General features: G+C 65.7%; 2 protein-coding genes across 2 annotated transcripts in view; one reads left to right on the top strand and one right to left on the bottom strand.

Annotated features, from left to right (window-relative positions):
- Window positions 1–494, top strand: part of LDLRAD2 (low density lipoprotein receptor class A domain containing 2) — a 7,934-nt gene extending 7,440 nt beyond the window's left edge. The window contains 1 exon segment of the mRNA XM_025203705.1: window positions 1–494. This exon segment is cut by the window's left edge and continues 35 nt beyond it. Coding sequence (XP_025059490.1) covers window positions 1–116 — 116 coding nt within the window. The 3' untranslated portion in view covers window positions 117–494.
- Window positions 495–1,031: 537 nt separating this feature from the next.
- HSPG2 (heparan sulfate proteoglycan 2) overlaps window positions 1,032–19,936 on the bottom strand; it is a 61,830-nt gene continuing 42,925 nt past the window's right edge. The window contains 38 exon segments of the mRNA XM_025203721.1: window positions 1,032–2,230; window positions 2,683–2,786; window positions 2,979–3,062; window positions 3,233–3,303; window positions 3,663–3,704; window positions 4,339–4,417; window positions 4,694–4,769; window positions 4,978–5,034; window positions 5,232–5,354; window positions 6,075–6,246; window positions 6,570–6,814; window positions 7,276–7,497; window positions 7,576–7,674; window positions 7,856–7,964; window positions 8,044–8,153; window positions 8,381–8,480; window positions 8,641–8,785; window positions 9,012–9,096; window positions 10,019–10,135; window positions 10,620–10,767; window positions 10,982–11,094; window positions 11,177–11,443; window positions 11,537–11,634; window positions 11,850–12,039; window positions 12,856–13,116; window positions 13,269–13,448; window positions 13,707–13,899; window positions 14,189–14,370; window positions 14,469–14,603; window positions 15,017–15,160; window positions 15,254–15,392; window positions 15,605–15,756; window positions 16,204–16,342; window positions 16,547–16,692; window positions 16,869–17,007; window positions 17,296–17,447; window positions 18,262–18,397; window positions 19,426–19,577. Of these exon segments, the coding sequence (XP_025059506.1) occupies window positions 2,058–2,230; window positions 2,683–2,786; window positions 2,979–3,062; window positions 3,233–3,303; window positions 3,663–3,704; window positions 4,339–4,417; window positions 4,694–4,769; window positions 4,978–5,034; window positions 5,232–5,354; window positions 6,075–6,246; window positions 6,570–6,814; window positions 7,276–7,497; window positions 7,576–7,674; window positions 7,856–7,964; window positions 8,044–8,153; window positions 8,381–8,480; window positions 8,641–8,785; window positions 9,012–9,096; window positions 10,019–10,135; window positions 10,620–10,767; window positions 10,982–11,094; window positions 11,177–11,443; window positions 11,537–11,634; window positions 11,850–12,039; window positions 12,856–13,116; window positions 13,269–13,448; window positions 13,707–13,899; window positions 14,189–14,370; window positions 14,469–14,603; window positions 15,017–15,160; window positions 15,254–15,392; window positions 15,605–15,756; window positions 16,204–16,342; window positions 16,547–16,692; window positions 16,869–17,007; window positions 17,296–17,447; window positions 18,262–18,397; window positions 19,426–19,577 (5,279 nt within the window). The 3' untranslated portion in view covers window positions 1,032–2,057.

Genomic DNA, 19,936 nt, shown 5'->3' with positions numbered 1-19,936 from the left:
GACTCGGCGCCTGCCGCTTCCTGCCCGGATGCAACTCAGCCTGCGCCGCCTGCCAGCTCTGCCCTCGCAGCTGCACCCGCCGTGGCAAGGTGGCCCCACGCCACCTGCCCGCCTGACCCCTCTGCAGCCGGGCCCTGCCCTTCGGCCCCTCTTTGTGGGGCGTGAGCCCTGCTGGGGCTGGGGACACCAGGCATCGCCCTCAGCGCTTGCCACCTCACACCCTTTCCAGTCGGCATGTGCTGTCTTCCCATCACGCTCCCAGAGCCCGTGGTTCCCTGCTCCATCCCACGTTGCCCCCCGGCTGCTGTACCACCGGGCTGTTAGGGCTGAGGCGCCGGTGAGGGGTCCGGTGGGGGGTCTCGGGCGAGCTGCCTCCTGCCACAGGGCCCTGGGGAAGGAGGGAGCCGGACCCCACCCAGGACGGTCTCCCCCAGTGTGCAGGATCCTTGGCTAGCAGTGGGGACATGACCGGGGCTGGGCACCTGTGGTGAATAAAGCAGCTGTGTCCAAAGTGTGTTTGCAAAGCAGACCCCGCGGTGCAGCAGGGAAGCCGGCAGCCACGTTTCCAGCACACCGGGGCAGGGACAGTGTCTGCGAGGCTGGCTTGGGAAAGGCCCCAATGGTCCCAGGTATCTGAGGGGCAGAAGCTTGCAGGAGGGAGGGTCCTGGGGCCAAGCCTGGGGGTCCCAAGGCAGCCAAGCAGGGCACCCTCGCCTTATGCCCTGGGGGCAGAGCGGCCCCTGGACTGGGTCACGCAGCACCAGGGAGGGGAGCGGTCCTGAGGAGCAGTGACAGCTCTGCACCCCCACGGGGTCCCAGCCAGCACCGGGGCAAGGGCTGAAAGGCGAGCGATGCGGGGGGCTCGTCTCCTGGCTGGATGCCCCCAGCTGGGCCAGGGTGCGAGGAGCCCAGGGGACGGGCACTGGGGGGGTGGGAGCTACGAGGCCAACACCTGGGGCAGAAGAGACAGTCCCCCGTCCCGATGCCGGCGGTGGAAGCAGAGGCGGTGCAGGCCTGCAAGACGACGCTCGGTTGTTACTTGTCGTTTAATAGGAAGCCAACGAGACAGCACGGACCTGAGCAGAGCGGGCCCCCAGCCCCCCATCCCCGTGGGGCCGCTTGTGCCAGGCACGGCTCAACTCACACGGGTGGGAGCCCAGCACCTTCCCAGCCCCTTGGCGCACCCCAAAGCGGAGGCTGTGTTGCTGGCGTCTGGTCTCCAGGTCCCCCCCATCACATCTCTTCTGCCCGGGGGCCGGGGTCTCCCCGCTGCTTCGTCGGCTGGGCTGCGTCTCATCGTTGCAAGTCACTTGAAGGCACGAAGGAGCCTCCCGGGGCATGAGGTTCCCGGGCCTGGGCTGTGCTGGGAGGCTGAGCCCGTGGCACGTGCTTCCGAGCAAAGGGGAGGTGGCCGGAGCCAGAGAAGGCCCCGGGGAGGAGTGGGGGGGGATTGTCCTGGATCGAGGAAGGCACGAAGGTGAGTGTGCAGTGCCCTGAGCCTGGCGTGTCTTTGGGCTGCGCTGGCCGGAGTGGGGCCGAGGGATGTCGGATGTCTCTGCCCAGCGCCTGTGCCCCCGGGAGGGGTGCGCTGCAGAAGCCTCCTTCCCTGCCTGCTGCCCCTGCCCCAGGTTGGTGAGGAGCTGTCCAAGCTGCCAGGATTTGGCCTTCGTCCCGACACCGGACAGTCCAGGGGGTCCCGTCACGCTTCCGCGGCAGCCCGGTGACGGCATGCAGCAAAGCCGGCTGGCCCCGCTCCCTCCTGCGTGCCACGGAGCAAGAGGGGGCAGGGGGAGGCTTCTCCATCCATGGGGCCCATCCGTGGCCGAGTCGGTGGCCGGAGGCTCTGCGGGGCCCGGTGCATCTGGGGCACCAGGCGCTCGAGGGAGGCGGTGACGAATGCGGCCCCCTCCCCTGCTGGGGATTTGGTTTGGGTTTTTTTTGGTAGCAGCAAAGCACCATTTTCCTCTTTGTTTCTTTACAAAAAAAATTCATCAGCATCAAAATAACAAGAACAGACGTCTGTGGGGGGCCGTGGCCGGGGGAGTGGCAGGCCGGGCCTACGAGGGGCACTCCCGGGTGTTGGTGCCGGCCTCCGCGTGGTGCTGCAAGTCGACGGGCTGCGGCGGCTGCTGGCCCGGCCTCTCGTTCATCAGCACCAGGTTCTTGATGCAGCCCGTGATGCCCGAGGTGAACTTGCCCGCGGTGAGGGTCTGCACGGCCGGAGCGCCTCCTGCGGGCAACAGGGGGCGGTCAGCCCGCAGGGCTGGGCACAGGGGCGGAAACTGAGGCACCCAGAGGGAAAGGGATAGGGACACACACTCACACATGCACATGCACAAGCATACACACTCACAGAAACACATGCACACGTGCTCACGCAAACGTGCATGCACATACACAAATGTGTGCATACGCACATGCATACACACGATGATCCACCGGGTCCCTTCCGACTCTATAATCTATGAATCCATGTACACACGCTCACACAAATGCTCGTGCACACACGTACAAATGCATACATAAGCACCCACATACATACACGCACACACGCGCTCACACAAAGGCACACGCACAGACACACACACACAAGCACACAAATATGTACACATGCACATACATACGCACACGCACAAACAGGTGTTGTGTGCCCTGCCCCCCATGCAGCTGCCCTGGCCTCACCGATGTACACGCTGCCCTTGGTGTTCACCATGATGTTATTTCCAGGCGACTCTCCGCTCACCGGCTCCTCTCCGTCCACCTGCAGCGAGCCCTGCCGCCCTTCCCTGCAAGGCCATGGTGTCGGGGGGGGGAAAGGGGAGCCCGGGTCATCAGAGCCCTGAGACCCTGGGCAAAGGAGGGAAGAGGTGGTGCCCTCCCCTGACCCTGTGCCAGGCAGCTGAGGTCTGGCACCAAGCTCTCCTGGCACCCAGCTCCTGGCACATCCCAGCGGCTCAAGCCCCGTGCCAGTCCCTTACCGCACGGCTGTCACTTTGTGCCACTCGCCATCATTGATGGGGTCATCGGAGACGATGCTGGCCTCGCCGCTACCCAGCTGGTAGCTGCAGGGAGACACCAGGAGGGTTAGCGTGGCCCATGGGGCTGCCCCTGCCCAGAGCCAGGGCGGAGGGGAGCCAGGACTGCGGTCAAGGATGGGGAGTGAAGCTGGGAGCTTTGCTGGGGCAGCCTCTGGGGCTGATGGGCACAGAGTGGCGGTCAGGGCGCTGCTCACCTGAACACCAGGTGCCCGTCTTTGAGGCCGAGGCTGATGAAGTCCTTGGCTTTGCCGCTCTCCCCTTCCTCCTGCCAGCGAGAGAAGCATGCTGAGATTGCTCTGACCCTGGCCTGGTGCCACTTTCCCCCACCTCTACATGCCCACGACAGTCAGGCTCAGAGCACGTGCGTGTGTGTGCACACATGCATGCAGGAGGCGATCCCACAAGTGTGCATGGGAAGGAGCAACCTCGGGGCTGCCTCCATGCAGAGGAGCCACCTCAGCCAGCAGCAGGTGCTGGATGTGCTTGTGGCATCTGGTCTGGGGGCTGAGAGAGGAGTGGGGCACCATGCCGGGACAGTGGCACGTGGCATGGTCCCAGGCGCAGTCCTGTGCTGCCCCTTGCCTGCAGCCTGGGCCAGCCGGCCTGGCACGGCTCAGTAAATACCTCGTTAGTAGCATGCAGGTCGAAAGCAGGCTCCCCGGCTACCTGGAGAAGAAACGGGCACAGGGCAGTTATGCAGCCACAGCTTCAAAGCTGGGGTGGGGAGGACGGAGCGGCGCAGGGGGCATGTTAGTCTGGGTCCCAGGCCAGAGCCAGGCAGCAGAGGTGGGCTTCATGCAGGCAGAGGCCAGTGGGACACATGGCAGCTTTCCCAATCCAGCCTGGCCATGCGATGCAGGAGGGAGCAGCCAGTGCAGGCAGCCCCACGTGTGCAGGGGCCCTGCTCACGGCCCAGCTTTGCTGCGGCAGACTGTGGGGATCGGGGCCCTGCCGGGCACACCAATAGCCTGCTCCATGTGCACGATGCTCCTGCTTTCTGTGCCAGCCCCTAAGCCCCTCCGAAGCCAGCTCTGCACCCCTGAGAGCCCTGTTTCAGCAGGGAAGTCCTCGCCTGCTTCCACCAACCTGCCTTGCCCCCCCCGCTCGCTGGCTCCTAATGCCAGACTCATGCCCCAGCTCTCCCTCAGCTCCCTTGTGCCGGCAAAGCCAGTCCCGGCTGCTGGGGCAGGCCAAGTCTTTCTGGCTCCTGTCTCGGCCCCGCTGCAGAGGTGCTGGCTCCTGGCACCAGCACATGGCACCGAGTCTGCCCCGGCGCCGTGCCAGGCTGCCATGGACTCACCACACCCTGCCAGAGGACCATGCCGTTGGGAGAGGTGGTGCGCACTTCCAGCTCGATGGTCTCCGGTGCCTCGGGGCGGCTGCAACGAGACGAGGCTGCGATCAGATGTTGCCGGGTGCAGGAGAGACCCCAGGCCCCGGAGCCGCGCTCCCCACGCCTGCCGCAGAGAGCCTCACCCTCCCCAGATGCCACCCGCTCCTGGGCCAGGACCCCGCAGCCTGGCTCTGCCTGGGGCTCCCTGGCCTCTGCTCGCTGGACGGGGGGAACCCTTCCTGCACCCCTGGCTGGCCAAGGAAGCCAGACTGCAATGCAGTGAGCACCTCTCCTCCTCCCCAGGCTCCTGGTGCCCACTCACCTCCTGGGGAACAGGTGTCTGGGAAGCGCAAGGTAGCCGCCATCATAGAAATAGGCTCCATACTGGCCCGGGGCATCTGCAGGAGGAGAGGAGGTGGTCAGGGGTGCAGGTGGGGTGGGTGGGCACAGCAGTAGGCATGGGCTGGCAGGCCAGGGCAGTCCAGGGGAGTGGGATGGGGGCGGCTGCTGGGGCAGGGCATGTGGGTGGGATCCGCAGGAGCTCGGCCATGGGGCTCGGAGAAGGGGAAGGCCAGGCTCTGTGCCACGGGAAGGCGGGTACTGTACCGTTGCCCCCACTGCCCTCGGGGAGCCACTCCCGGTCCAGCTTCTGCAGCGCCAGGCCTGCATGGGCAAGAGATGGAGACGTGCGTTAGGTTCCCCCGACAGTCCCTACCCAGGTGCCTACTGCACCCAACGCCCCAGACACCCTCTCCCACCTACTCCAGCTCCTGCTGTCCTCTGGGGCTGAGTCCGCCCCAGCGAGCACCCCCGAGCACTGCCCCCCTCACTGCCCACAGCCCTTGTGCCCTGGCACCTACTCTGCTCGCAGTACGTCCCCACGAAGCTGTCTGGGCACAGGCACCGGCTCGCCTTGCATGTCCCACCGTTCAGGCAGGGGTTGCCCAGCAGGCACGGGTCGTCGGCCAGCTCGCAGCGGTCACCTGTGAGGAGAGGCTGGCTGAGCCCCAGGCCACTGCGCCGGCTCGCAAAACATGTGGGCAGATGTACACGCACGCACAGGTATGTGCACAAACCACACACATACACATGTGCACATACATATAGGCACATGCACACCCGGACACACATGCATGCATACAGGCATGCACAAGTGTATGCATACAGGCATGCACACAGACACACACATGCACGCATGCAGGCACACACACACACGGACACACCCACACACATACACGTATGAACAAAATATGCATACATGCACGCACGCACATGCACACACACGCACAAATGTATGCATACAGACACACACACATACATACATGCACCCCCTGACACACACATGCACAGGTCTATGCATACAGGCAAGCACACACACATACACACACCCATGCACAAATGTATGCATACAGGCATACACACACACGTATACATGCATGCACAGGCACATACAGATGCATGCACACATACACATAATGCACACACACACACACACACACTGCCTCTGCAGCATACCCCCGGCCTGGGGTGCGTGCAGCCCTCCCAGCACCCAGCCCCTGCCACGGGGCAGTCGCACCCTGACCAGGTCTCAGGGCAGTTGTCTACAAGGGGGGCCCCAACCCAGCCCCTGCAGCCGGGAGGGCCCCGAGCTGCCCTGGTGATGCCGGCACAGCCTGGCACACACACCCGAGTCCCATGCTCACCGTGAAAGCCGTCCTGGCACAGGCACTGGAACTCGTACTCGCCGGTGGGCAGGCACTTGGCGCCGTGCAGGCAGGGCTGGCGGTCGCAGGGCGAGCTGTCGTAGCACTGCGCCACGCTCCGGCTCTCCTGGAAGCTGTACGAGATGTCCACCCTCTTCCCGTTGATGGACACCTGTGGGGCAGGGGGTGCCACGTCACCCACACCTGGGCCTGAGCCAGACAGACTGCGGGTCCCTTCCTTGGTCTGTCCAGGGCCAGGGCCCAGCACTGGGGCAAGAACCCACGTACCAGACTCCCAGCCCCGGCCAGGAGGAGAGGGACCTGCCCCATCGGGCACCAAATGCCCACGTCCACGCGGGGAGTGGAACCCAGGAGTCCGTGTTCCCCACAGTCACCCCACTCCCCTCCCAGAGCCGGGGGCCGAACCCAAGAGTCTGGGGCCCTCGCTGTCCCCGCAGAGCGCCCGTCCCTCGCAGGGCAGGGGGCCAGCCTCACCTCGCCCACGCAGCCGTGGAAGTGGGCGCTGACATTGGCGGCCACAGGCAGCACCACAGACGGGTCCACCCCGCCCAGGAACATGGGCGTGCGCAGGTTGAGGCCTTGGCTCTTGCCCGGTGACGACCGCTTCACTGGCCGGCCGCCGTCCACCACGAGGGTGCCGTCCTTATTGCTGCGCTCCGCCGAGACCCGGTGCCAGCGGCCCAGGGTGAGGGGCTCCGTGCTCTGCAGCATGGCCATGCCTACGAGACAGAGTGCGTGGGGAGATTTGCCCGGCTCAGGCCTGCCTGAGCCCCGGCACCTCTCACGGCAGCCGGCACGCTCAGGGCCATGTGCCGTGCCCAGCCAGCTCCCTGCTCTGTGGCCACAGCGGCCAGGGCACCAAGGAGGGACCTGTGAGCGGGCATCCAGGGGCACTGTGAGCCAGGGAGAAATGGAGCCAGATCCATGCCAGGGGGCATGGAGGGCTAGTTCCCTCTCCCTTCTGCCCCCATCTGCCACAGGACACTGGACCTCACGGACCTGGGGTCTGACCCATCCGGGGCAGTTTTTATGAGGGTGCTACTGAGCTACAGAGCATTCCCAGGTCCAGGCAGCAGGTGTGATGGGCATGCTGGGTCTCAGCCCAGGCCCTGGGCATCTGGGGCACGAAGCTCTCGTTGGCTGGCATGCCCCGTCCCGGCTGTGCGGGCTGCGCCCCTACCTGAGCCCAGCTCGTAGAGAAACTCCAGGCGCCCGGCAGCCATGGTGAGCAAGACGAAGTCTTCCACGGGGCCGCCCTTGCCCGCGCTGAAGAAGATGAGGCCATCGGGCGACAGTGGCTTGAACTCGGCGTCCACCCGCAGCTCGTAGTGGATGTTGGTGAGGGGTGGGTACGAGATGAAGGCGTCGCGCCCGTTGAAGAAGGGGGTGGTCACCATGACCCCTGTGGGCACAGGGAAGGAGGGTGGTTACCTGAGTGGCCCCGCTCCAGCCCGGCTGCCCGCGCCGGCCCTGCACTCACCTTCCATGCACTTCTCGCCCGTCTTGCCCAGGTGGCAGCGGCAGGTGTAGCCCTGCCCATCCGCTCGGTTAATGCAGGTGGCGTCCGGTCCGCAAGCCTCTGCGGGGGGAGACGGTGCCATTTATTATCAAGCTGCTGCTCTGGGCATGGGGGTGACTTTGGGATGTCCCATGGGAGGGGATCCTGCAATTCTCCACCCAGCCCCAAGCCCAGGCTGGAGACCTGGCCCCCCGGCAGAGCTCGGTGCAGCGATGGAGCAGGGGTCGCCCGGCGGGTGTACCTGGGTGGCAGTGCAGGGCCTGCGAGTGCTCGCAGTTGCTGCCGGTGAAGCCCTGCGGGCAGTGGCAGACGTAGCTGCTGCTCTCCGAGTCCCTGCAGACACCGCCGTTCTGGGAAGGGCCGAGCAGACGGTTAGAGGGTCTGTCTGGGGGGCACGGCCCCCACCGCCCCCACACTGGCGCAGGTTACCTGGCATGGCTGGTCCCTGCAGGTGGGGCAGCTGGCGACACCGTGAGCTGGCAGGTCCAGGTCCTTGAAGATCACCTCTTCGCCCTGGATCAGCAGCTGGCGCACGCAGCCTGCAATGAGGGCAAACGGGGCTGGTGAGATACCCGGGGGCGTCCCCAAATGCATGCGGGTAGCGGGGCAGGGAGCGCGGGGGCCATGAACATGTGAGCAGTGCTGGGCAAGGCAATGCACAACCTCTCCCGGAGGCATGCTGCCCTCACACGCATGCAGGCACACGCAGGCTTGGCTGGGCCCTAGCACGTGGGCACCAGGGCTGGGCTGCACAGGGGACACTCACCGATGAAACCGCTGCTGAGGCCGGTCTTGGCGATGGCGGCGTAGCTGGGATACCCGCCCAGGAACAGCTCCTCGTTCAGATCCAGCCCCTGGAACTTGCCCTGCGCGTACAAAGAGGGTCAGGGCTGTGCCCTGAGGACCCTCCACGTCCCACTCGAGTTGCAGCAGCAATGCCAGCCAGCCCCTGAGTCCCCGCGTCCCTGCGGGGCTCGGCTCCAGGCCTGCTGGGTGTCTCGGGGCGCTGCCAGGCCCCCTGCTCACCTGCGACGTGCCGTTGACGGGTGGGTGGTTGTCCAGCACGAGGGAGCCCTGGGTGAGGTTGCGGTACAGCCGCACCGTGTGGAACTCCCCCAGCCGGATCGGTGTCGGGTGCCGGATCGTGGCCATGCCCGAGCCGGCGTCGAACCTGCCATTTCAAGCCCGTCAGAGCTGCGGAGGGCAGCGGGGACGTTCTCCCTCCATCGCCTCGCCCCCATGCTCAGAGCCCAGCCCTGCGTGCACCGGGACCCCCCAGAGAGCACCAGGAAGCATGGTTTGGAGAAGCCCCGTGCCAGTCAGGGGGCACCGGCCCGCCACGCTTGCTCCCCGGGCCCAGGCCTTGCCCGTGGTGCAGGGACACGGTCAGGTCTCACCTGAATTCTGGGCGGCCGCCCACCAGGCCGAAGGACACGAAGTCGGCACCGGTGCTCTTCTTCTGCCCATTGTACAGCAGCATCCCTGCAAGAGCAGAGGGGTGAGCCTGGCGGCAGTGCCACGGCCAGGCATGGGGCCTAGGGCAGGAGGCAGCTAGAAGCACCCTGGTCCCTGGGACCTGCAGGAGCCCTGACTCGTGGGACCAGCTAGCAGAGGCTCCTGGGCAAGCCTGGGACCCATGCATGGGTCTCTGCAGCTGGGGCCAGAGGAGCTGCTCCACCCGTGCAGCAGTAGTAGGCTCTTATCTTCTACCAATGCAGGCAGACACACACCACACTCAGCCAGGTCTCCCCAAGCAGACCCAGCCCCGCTGCTTCTGCCCACCCCCAGGCAGCGCTGATTAGGAGGCGACCCCCAGGCCAGCAGCCCCACGGCACGACCCGGGCACCCCCACCCCGTGCCTCGGTGTGATGTCACCGCCTGTGACATCACTGCATGGAGGTTAAGCACAGCAAGACAGGGACGGCCCCAGCTGCAAGGAGTTAGGCACACAGGAATCCTGGCCCGTGCTGAGGCCTTGCTGGTCCTGGGCACTCAGTTAGTCTGGGCTGGGCTGGTGGGTTTAACGTGACCCCATGGGGTGCATGGGGCGTGGGCACACCCCTCCCCGAGCTAGTCCCCCGGGCAGCGGGGAAGAGGCGGCAGGCAGAGCTTACCTGAGTACAGAATGAGAGCTGGAGGGGAGAGGGGTATGGACAGAACAGATGGAGGAGGACAGACAGGCGGGGAGAGACAGAGTTAGGGGCCAAGACGGAGAGAAAGGAGGAAAATCAGAATGGGTGAGTGAGAAACACGGGCTCGATCCGCCTGCCTCTGAGCGGGGACGCTGCCACGGGCGGGGGGAGCTTGTGAGATGGGGGCTCAGAGGAGCCGGGGTCTCTCCCTCCCTCCTGGGGCACAGGCCGGTGGCCTGGACCCGATCTGGGCAAAGGGTCTCTCCGCTTACCATCGGCGGTGTCCGGCCGGAAGGTGATTTGGATCTCAAACTTCTTGTAGGCGTCCTTGATGGTGGGCAGGGGCAGGTAGGACTGGGGGCTCTGCGTGAAGTAGGGCACCACCCGCTCTGCAATTGGGGGGAGACAGTGAGCTGCAGCTATGGCTTCTGCCCGTCGGGTTTGGAGCCCCGTTGCACGGGGTAGCTCCGTGCCCGGGGACCACGAGGCCTCGTTACCCCCATGCCGACCTCCCCTGCCCCTGCCACGCAGACCAATGCACGGGCCTGGCCACAACTGCGCTAGCAGGGGCAGGATGGAGATGGACCCGGCTGTCAGCAGTTCCCCGGGAACAGCCATGCTGCAGCCGGGGGGGAGGGGAGAGCACGGCCACAGCTGCCAGCACCACGCCGGGTCCTGAGCACCTCCCAGAGTAGCTCCCTTGTCTGCACCCCACGGGCCTCAGCCGGCTTGGCAGCGACCTTGCTGCCCGTGGCTGGAAGGGCGGCATCCGTTGCGTGTGCGGGAGCACGGCTGGGGAGGGGTGCGGAGGAGGGAGCGAGGGCCGCGTCCCAGTCGGCTCCGGGGGCTCACGCGTCGCCCCAGTGCACTCACCTCGGACCTTGAGCATGGAGATGGCCGTCACCTTCCCCTGCCGGTTGGAGGCTGTGCAGATGTAGACGCCCGCATCTTCCGGCTTGACGGAGGGGATGGTCAAGATATTGCTCTCCAGCCGGATGCCTTCGGGGAGGTCTCCCTGCAGCTGAAACCCAACACCGGAGCAGGAAACTGTCACCACCGCAGAACCACTGACCACGGTCCCCGTGGACAAGGTGAAGGCTGTCACCGTGTCTCTACAAACCCAGCTCCTTCTACCCTCCATCTCTCCCCCACCCCCTGCTCCTGTGCCCAGCCCGTGCTCATCTGGCCTGGGGACAAACCCTGCTGGCACCTTCTCTGGGAGGTTGTGCACTTACCTTGGTCCACTTGATCTCCGGGATGGGGAAGCCAGTAGCCAGGCAGGGGAACACGGCTGTGGACCCCACGGCCACCTCCTTCATCTCCGGCTGGGCGGCAATCTGGGGGACAGCTGCAGGAGGGAATAGCGCTCTTCAGGCCTTTGGGGCGAGCAACCGTTCACCCCCCAACATCGCCAGGGCCTCTCTGCTTACACTGGACATGGAGGATGACGTGAGATTGCACGGTGCCCACGTCATTGGTGGCGGTGCAGCGGTACTGCCCTGCGTCCGACTGCTCCACCCGCTCGATCTTCACCGTCCCACCACTGATGACGAGGTCGGGGCGCAGGCGTCCGCCCACCTTGCTCCAGGTGATGTGCGGCTTGGGGTCCCCGATGGCCAGGCACTCGAACTCCACCGCGCTGCCCATCAGCACCGTCTGCACCAAGGTGCGGATGTTGATCATCACCTTGGGCAGCCCTGGGGGGGAGAAGGCAGAGCGGTGAGAGGGCGGCCGAGTCTCCACGCAGCCCCAGGGAGCAGGGTCAACCTCGGGGCCGGGTTCCCCCTTACCCTGGATCACCAGCTTGGCACTGTGTTGGGCCTCCCCGGAGGGGCTGGTGGCCCGGCAGGTGTACACGCCCTGGCAACTGCGGTCCAAATTCGGGATCCTGCAGAGAAACAGCAAGGGAATGGGCTGGGTCCTGTGCACCTAGCTGCTGGCCCTTCACCCCGTGGCCATGCCATGCTACCAGATCACTGGCATGGCAAGAAGTGGTGACCCCCCATTGCTCACAGTGCCCCTGCCAAGACTCTGCCAGCCCCCCCCATGAACACAAACCCACGGGACAGCCCACCCCGAGGCAGGAGTCTCGCAGCTCCTTACCGCAGCACCCCGTTCGTCACACTGTGGCTGGCTGGCAGCTCCCCGTCCTCCTTGAACCACTCGATCTGCGCCTGCGGGTCCCCGGTGATGGTGCAGGTGAACTCGGCCGTGCCGCCCACGCCCTTCGTGTTCACGCGTGGGGTCACGTGCACAGTTGGAGGCCCCCTGGATACTGGTGGGGTGGCACCACCTGTGGGGTACAGACACCAAAGCTCCAGCCATGGACACCCCCCTCCCCGGCTGAGGGGATCTGCCCCAGGGCCGGTGTGCATTGCACTTGGCCATGGGGGTGCTCCCCACGCACACTCCTGCAGCACAGAGCTTCCGCTCTGGGGCTGCTGCCATCCCCCAGGAGCCCGGGGCCTGGCTTGTTCCCCCAGGGCCTGGAAAGTGGCTCTCAGCTCCTGACTGCCAGCATGCAGTGTGACCCCTCCAGGACCTGCATCTCCGCCCCTGCCTTGCTCTGCGTGTGTGGGTGTGTGCATGTATGCATGCATATGCACATTTTTGCACACACACGAGCGTGTGTGCATGTGTGCATGCATGAATTCATGCTTGCATGTGTGCATAAATGCACGTGTGTACCATGTGCCCACATATGCATGTGAGTGCATATATGCATGTGTGTTTATATGCACATGGCTATGTACATGTGTGTGAGGGGACTGCAGGGGCAAACCAAGCCGGACAAAGCCGGAGGCAGCAGTGTCCTTCCAGCCCGTCTCATGCCTGGGGTCAGCAGGACATTTCCCTGGGGTCTGCTCATGTCTTGTGGGGGCTGGGCTTGGGGCTGCCATCACCATACGCTCACCCCAACTCTGGAGGTCCTGCCTCCCTGCCCCCTTCCCACCCATTCTCCAACACTGTCGGTACCAAGGCCTGGAGCCGCCCTCTCCTTGAGGCTCGGACCCCAAGATCCTGCTGGCATCTCCCCAGGGGCCTGACCATGTCCCAGCCCCTTCCCCAGGACAGAGGAGCAAGCGGAGGCCCCAGCTCAGGTGCTCACCCTGGACGCTGACCCTGGCGATGGTCTCTGCGGAGCCCACCCTGTTGCTGACGATGCAGCGGTAGGCGCCCGCGTCCTCGGGCTGGGCCGGGCTGATGCGCAGGACGCTGTCCCGCAGCACGGCGCGGTCAGGGAGGAGGCCGTTGACCTTGCCCCACTGGTAGCGCAGGGGGGGCGTGCCGTGGGCCAGGCACTGCAGCTGCACCGTCTCGCCCGCTCGCACCGAGCTCTCGTCGGGCAGGCTGGTGGCGTAGGGCGGCACTGGGGAAGGCAGGCACTGTGAGGGGTCCCTTCGGGGCATGGGACCTGCCTCCCTCTACATTTCACCACCGGGCATGGGGACAGCATGAGGTTAAAGCTCAAGCGCGCTCAGCCCACCCGCCTTTCCCTGGCAGACCCTGGCTGCATCTCACTTTCCACGTCCAGTGTGACGAAGGCCTCGGAGAAGCCGGCCGCGTTGCTGGCATTGCAGATGTACTGCCCGGAGTCCTGCTGTGCCGCTCGTGGGATGACCAGGGTGTTGTTCACCACTTTGTGCTGCCAGGGCAGTGGTGCCCGCAGCTTGGACCAATGGATGCTGGGGGCTGGGTCGCCTGCAGGGACAGGGGCAGGTTGGAGTCACCCGTTAGCCAGGCTGTGGTGGCCGGCGGCATGGCACGGCACCCCCTAAGATGGGCAGCCATGCACGTCTCCAACACACCAGGTTCCTGCAAGGTGCAGGGATGGAGATGGATAGACAACGGGGGCAGGGATGGGGACAAATGCACAGACAGACCCACTGCAGAGGGGCTTGCATGGGGATGCGGAGGTGGATCAAGGGGTGGGATCTGGCCCGGCCCACACTCACATACCCGTGGCAGAGCAGTGCAGTGTGGCTGTCTCTCCGGCCACCACCGTCAGCGTAGGCTCCACCGTGACCTCAGGGGCACCCGGGGTCCTGTGGGCAGCTTCCACGGTCACCTCCACCTGCACCTGGGCAGAGCCCACGGGGTTCTGGGCCACGCACACGTACGTGCCAGCGTCCTCAGGCTTCACGGGCGAAATCTGGGGGTGCAGAGATGTGGGAGAGTGATGGCTTCTGCCAGGCTGGGGCTGGGGTGCTCCCCTCCTCCCTGGAGACCCAGCCCCTTCCTGCTCAGCAGGGCCGATACAGGCTAGGAGCCAGGACCGCAGCAGGGATAGCCATCCTGGCTCCTCTGCTGTTGGCCCCTCCATGCCCGGGGGGAGCAGGGCAGGACAGGGGTGCTCTGTGGCTGCAGGCATGTGTCCTGCTGCCCCGGGGACCCCCGGACCGTGGTGCGTGGAGGGTGAAGATCCACGGGGCCCAGCTCACCTGCAGCACGGCTTGGCTCTCCAGGGGCAGCAGCGTCTGGTGCTCTATCTTCTGCCGCACGCCCAGCCGGCTCCAGCGGACCAGGGGGCGGGGGTCGCCCCGGCCAAGGCACTCCAGGCTGAGGGACTTGCCCACCTTCACCGTCACGGGGCCCTTGGGCATCACGGAAACCGTGGGGGACTCTGGGGGGATGGAGGTGTCAGGGAGGGGCAAGCCGGTCCCGACTGTGGTGTCTCCGGGGCTGTGAGCTGGGCCCCGGGCTTCCTCAGCCACTGCTCACCTTGCACCATGAGGTTGACCACGCTGCTGGCTATCCCAAAGCGGTTGGAGGCCACGCAGTGATAGGTGCCCTGGTTGCTGGCGCGAGCCTGGGAGATGGTGATCACCGAGCCGTTGGGGCTGATCTTCACGTTGTCTGGGGAGGCAGAGACGCCGCTGAGCCACCCCCTGCCCTGGCCACAAAGTGCCTCTGAGGGAGGCTTAAAACCCCCTGACACGCAGAGCAGAAAGCAGGGCAGGGGGCAACCGACAGAGCCCAGAAACCTGGGAAACCCGGTAGTAGAGCACAGGCATCGCTCCACCTGCATCATCCCCGAGCAGTGCCTGAACACCCCCAGTGATGGAGGGTCCCCCCTTCTCTGGGAAGAAACTTTTCTAACAGCCCTTCTGGAGGGGGAAGCCAGGGCTGGGTAACTAGGAGCTCCCCGGCAGCCAGTGCTCCTGGAAAATGCCCCGCAGAAGTCCCTCGTGCCAAGCCAACCCTGTCCCCTGGGGCGCTGGAGCTGAGCGGCTGTGGGCTGGCAGGGACAGCCCCAGGGCATGCCGTGCCTTGCAGCTGCAGGCCGGGGGCCATCCTCCAGGTGATGTTGATGGGCCGCGCGCCGTTATGGATGCGGCACTTGAAGGACGCATCCTCGCCCTGGCGCACGGTGGTGCTGTGCGGGTCGATGGAGATGATGGGGCTCTGCAGGCCTGCGGGAGGGAGGGAGGCACTGGGGTGATGCCAGGTCAGGGGTCCCTGGAGCCCACGGACCCTCTCTCCCGCCCACCACCCATTGGACTCACGGTAGCCGGAGCCATCGCCAGAGGAGACGGTGACGATGATGGAGGCCTCCTGGGAACCGGCGCCGCTGCTGACCCGGCAGACGTATTCGCCCGAGTCGGCCACGGAGACCTGGGCCAGCCGCAGCCGGGAGCCAGAGACCTGCGGGGAGTCCGTGGAGGCTCAGTCCGAGGACAGTCCCGGCAAGGAGTCCTCCCCCCGTGACACCAGAGCTGTGGATGTGACCCCCCGCCCATGGCTCCTGCGTCTGGGTGGCCACGAGGAGCCCGACGGAGGAGCCCTGCCCTGCTCGGGCCCGGGGAAACGCCGGTGCTGGGAGTGGGAAAAGGAGGGGTGGACGGCGCGGCCCCTACCTGGTGTTTTGCCGGGAGGGAGCCATCGCGCTTGTACCACGTGACGCGGGGCTGGGACTGGCCGGCCACCACGCAGCTCAGGTCCACGGTCTGTCCTTCGACAACGGAGGATGACGAAGCCTCAACCTGGACGGGGGGCGTGAAGCCTGAAGCTGGGGGTGGAAGGGGGAGGGTTAGACTTGGGGCAGGGTCTGTGCACACAGCTGAGAAATGAGGGGGAAGCGGTTTCTAAAGGGGCAGGTGCAACCCATACGGAGCCCACAGGGCCCCCGAGATGACCCCGACGGTGGGATGGGGTCCCTCAGCACCACGTGCATGGCCTCTATCTCGCTGGGTGCAGACATGTTCCCCTTGGCTCAGTTGCACCCACCCCCAACTAGACCCCTGGAGCCCCCGACACCGTCTCTGCCGGGCTGTTTGCAGAGGAGCTGGCGGTCCTAGAGGGATGCACCCCTGGGCCCTGCCACGGAGCACAGCTGACTCCTGGGGAAGGGACTTGCCCAAGGCCACATCCCGAGGCTGTAGCGGAGCAGGCCGACAGAGAGGTGGGATGAAGATCTCCCTCCCTACCATCGGGACCGCACGCTGAGCCGACTTACGGTGGGAAGGGCTGGCGTCGTCCTCGATGGTGACGACGAGAGCGGCCTCCCGCGTGACACCGCCAGCACTGGCGCGGCACACGTACTCGCCCGAATCGGCCGAGGAGACCTGGGGGATGCGCAGGTGGGAGCCGGAGACCTGAGGGGAGCAGCAGTGGTCAGGAGAGAGCTATGGACCGGGAGCTGAGAGTCCCGTTCACCCTCCGGACCGGGGGCTGCCTCCTCTTGGCTCCGGAGACCACAGCCGGCTGATTTCTGCTGGCTGCCATCCGCCTCCGGGCTCCCCTCCTCGCTGGAGGAGGGCTGAAGAACCCCGCCTGTAGCTCTGCTCTGGCCTCCGTACCTGGTGGTTGTCCGGGAGGGAGCCCCCGCGCTTGTGCCACGTGATCTGGGGCTGCCCGGCCACCACGCAGTTGAGGTCCAAGGTCTGCCCCTCGGCGAGGGAGGACGAGGAGGACTCGATGCGGATGGGGTGAGTGGTGCTGGAGGCTGGGGGAGGAGAGAGGGGTGATTATGCTGGTCCGCTCCCCAGGCCTCTAAGGATGGAGGCAGCCACTATGCCTAACTGCCCAAGCGGAGGGGCACGATGATCTCTGCTCGGACCCTGTCTCCGGGGATCCTGTGCCTGCGGGCAACTCTCGTGCCTGCACGCTGCCCACACTCACAATAGTAGGAGCCAGCGCTGCTGGGGACGGTGACGATGACAGAGGCCTCCAGGGAGCCGGCACCGTTGAGGACGCGGCACACGTACTCGCCCGAGTCGGCCGGCGAGACCTGCAGAAGGCGCAGCCGGGAGCCCAGCACCTGGCAGGGAGAGGAGAGGTGAGGGCCAGGCGAGAGCGCAGCCCCGGAAAGCTCCTCCAGCCCTCACCGAGTCCCAGCAGCTCCGCAGGTGCCTGCCCTGGCGTGAGAGCCGGTTACGGCCTCGCATTTCCAGAGCACGAGGCTGCTCCTGGAAGTCTCCCCCGCCCCAAGGCACCAGCCACCTCCGGGCGCCCTGTCTCCATGCCGCGGCCCGGCTGCAACAGACTTGCTGCCCGTGGAGGGGCTGATGGAGCCTGGACCTCCCCCAGCCCCGCCGAGCCCCTGTACCTGGTGGCCAGCTGGCAGGGAGCCCCCCCGCTTGTGCCACGCGACTCTGGGGTGCGAGTGGCCGGCCACCATGCAGTTCAGGTCCAGGGTCTGTCCCTCGATGACGGAGGAGGAAGAGGTCTCGATCCTCACTGGCGGGGTGACGCCCAGAGCTGCAAGGGCCCGGAGGAGAAGGACGGAGGTGTCTCAGCACGCTGCGCCGTGGCCAGAGAGGTCAGGAGGATGCTCCCGTCCTCTGCCCTGGGCTGGATCCCCCCACGGGAAGGCTCCCCACCCTGATCCACTACTACTGGAGTTTCCCAGGTATCTGGGCCTTGCTGGTGGCCTCGTGGGGCTGGGAGGGAGTTTCCCTCCTCTCCCATCACTTGCACCATGTGTCAGGGGGCTTCTGAGCCTCCCCCAGAGGTGCTGGGTCCTGCTGCAGCCCAGGCTGGGGATGGGCACTGGGCTGTGGCAATGCTCCTGCTGGCACTGACCCCACAGGGTCCTGGCTGGAGGGTCTTGCCCCTGCGCTCAGGCTCAGATCCACACAGCACTGGGGCAGGAAGGGATTTCCCCCCTGCACAGACTGGTCCAGACTGGGGGGTTTGCCTTCCTCTGCTGGGGTCTCTTGAGCATTTATTAACCCCCTTGGACAGCAGTGGGATGTTGACTGCCATCGTCCCTCTGCTTTGCCTGGTGCAGGGCTGGGCGTGATGCCTGGTGCTGTGCCAGGGGTGACTGTGGTTTTGCTAAGAGGTTAGATATGGGTTTGTCTGGGCTGGTTTGCACAGGGCTGATCCTGCCTCAGGCTGCGGCTGGACCAGATGTGACCTTTGGAGGTCCCTTCAAGCCTCACTTCTCCAGGATTTTATGACCCCAAGATAAGCAATCAGCCAGGGCCTCTGCCATGTCTCCTCCGGGCATGTGCCCCTCTGAGCCCGGAGAGAGGGCACTGCTGGTGCAGCCCAGATCCACGGTACTCACAATAGGAGCCGACACTGCCCTCGATGGTGACGATGAGAGAGCTCTCGTGCGGGATGCCGCTGGTGAGGACGCGGCACACGTACTCGCCCGAGTCGGCCGCGGATACCTGGGGGAGGCGCAGGCGGGAGCCGGAGACCTGAGGCAGGGAGAGGAGGGATCATGGAGACCGGGTGTGAGCGGGGAGAGCAACGGGGTGGCAAGGAAGAGCCACCCTCTGCAAGGCAGTGACCACCACCACAAAGTCCTCCCAGGCCTCCCTGCCCCGCGTACCTGGTGGTTGGCTGGGAGGGAGCCCCCACGCTTGTACCACGTCACCTGGGCTGGCGACGGCCCTGCCACGATGCAGTTCAGCTCCAGCGTCTGTCCTTCGGCCACGGAGGACGATGAAGACTCGATCCTCACCGGCTGGGTGACACCCGAAGCTGGGAGGGCGAGAACGGGGAGGGTTATGGCAGGGAACCACATCCGCTGCCTTGCAGTGCCATGGGAGACAGAGATAGAGGACGCGAAGCTCAGATTCAGCCCGTCCTTTCTTGTGCCCCAGAAGGGATCACTCCTCAGTGAAGGGGCTTAGAGACCCAGCGACCAGAGACCCGGCAGCATGTACCCCCCAAACCCCAAAGGGCTCCTCGCGAGGCCTTCTGCACACAGCAGCCCGGCGTGGCCCCGACTCACGGTAGGGCACGGCACCGCTGTGCTGGATGGTGACGAGGACGGACGTCTCCTTGGTGGCGCTGCCGGTGCTGACGCGGCAGACGTACTCGCCCGAGCCCGGGCCCAGCCGCAGGCGGGAGCCGGAGATCTGGGGAGAGCCACGGGGAGACAGGAGGTGGGAGATGGATACACCCCCTGTAGCATCCCGGGCTCTGGGGATTCCTCCTTTCCTCCACCCTGCAGCTCTCCCTAAGCTCCCTCGGAGGCCTGGCGCTGCTGTCTACCCCAGGTGTGACAGCGAGGAAACCTGACAGGTCCCCAAGGGAAATCCTAGCTCCCAGCTCGGGCTCCACAGCTCCCCGGGACCCCACCATGGCCTGAGCACAGCAGGACGCGCTCTCCAGCGCATTCGCTATCTCCAGCTCGACTCTTCTGCTCCGTGGACCTCTTGCAGGATGGGAACCCAACCCTCAGGCCAAGGCAAGCCAAGCCCTGCCCTGGCTTCCCTACCTGGTGCCTGGCGGGCAGGGAGTCCCCGCGCTTGTACCAGGTGACCTGGGCCGAGGACTGCCCGGCCACCACGCAGTTCAGGTCCAAGCTCTGCCCTTCGGCCACGGAGGATGATGACGACTCGATCCTCACGGGAGGGGTGATGCTTGAGGCTGTGGAGCCCAAAGGGGCAGGTTACAGCGGGTGGCGCAGGCTGCAGCTTCGCAGCATCATGGGCATTGCACACTTTGCTGGCCATCTCCTGGAGTCTAGCACAGACTGATCGTTTCAGGCCGCTCCCAGGACCTCAGCCGTGGCTTGTTCAGTCTCGGATACCCGCCAAGCCCCTCACTCTCTGGGAGCCTTCCCTGGGTTTGTGTTTGCATCCCGCTCATCCCTCCCAGTAACTCCCACCACGGGCTCCGCGCACCCTGGGACGGGAGCCCCAGGCAGGGACACAGCTGTCGTGCCCCACCACGGACCCCTGAGCACCGGACAGCACGGCAGCCCTGCGTGGCCCCGCCCCCCCGGC

This window comes from Alligator sinensis, unplaced genomic scaffold (genome assembly GCF_000455745.1).
Source record: "Alligator sinensis unplaced genomic scaffold, ASM45574v1 scaffold512_1, whole genome shotgun sequence".
NCBI lineage: Eukaryota > Metazoa > Chordata > Crocodylia > Alligatoridae > Alligator > Alligator sinensis.
The sequence above is the reverse complement of the archived record's forward strand: the minus strand, read 5'-3'. Positions and strand labels throughout refer to the sequence as shown.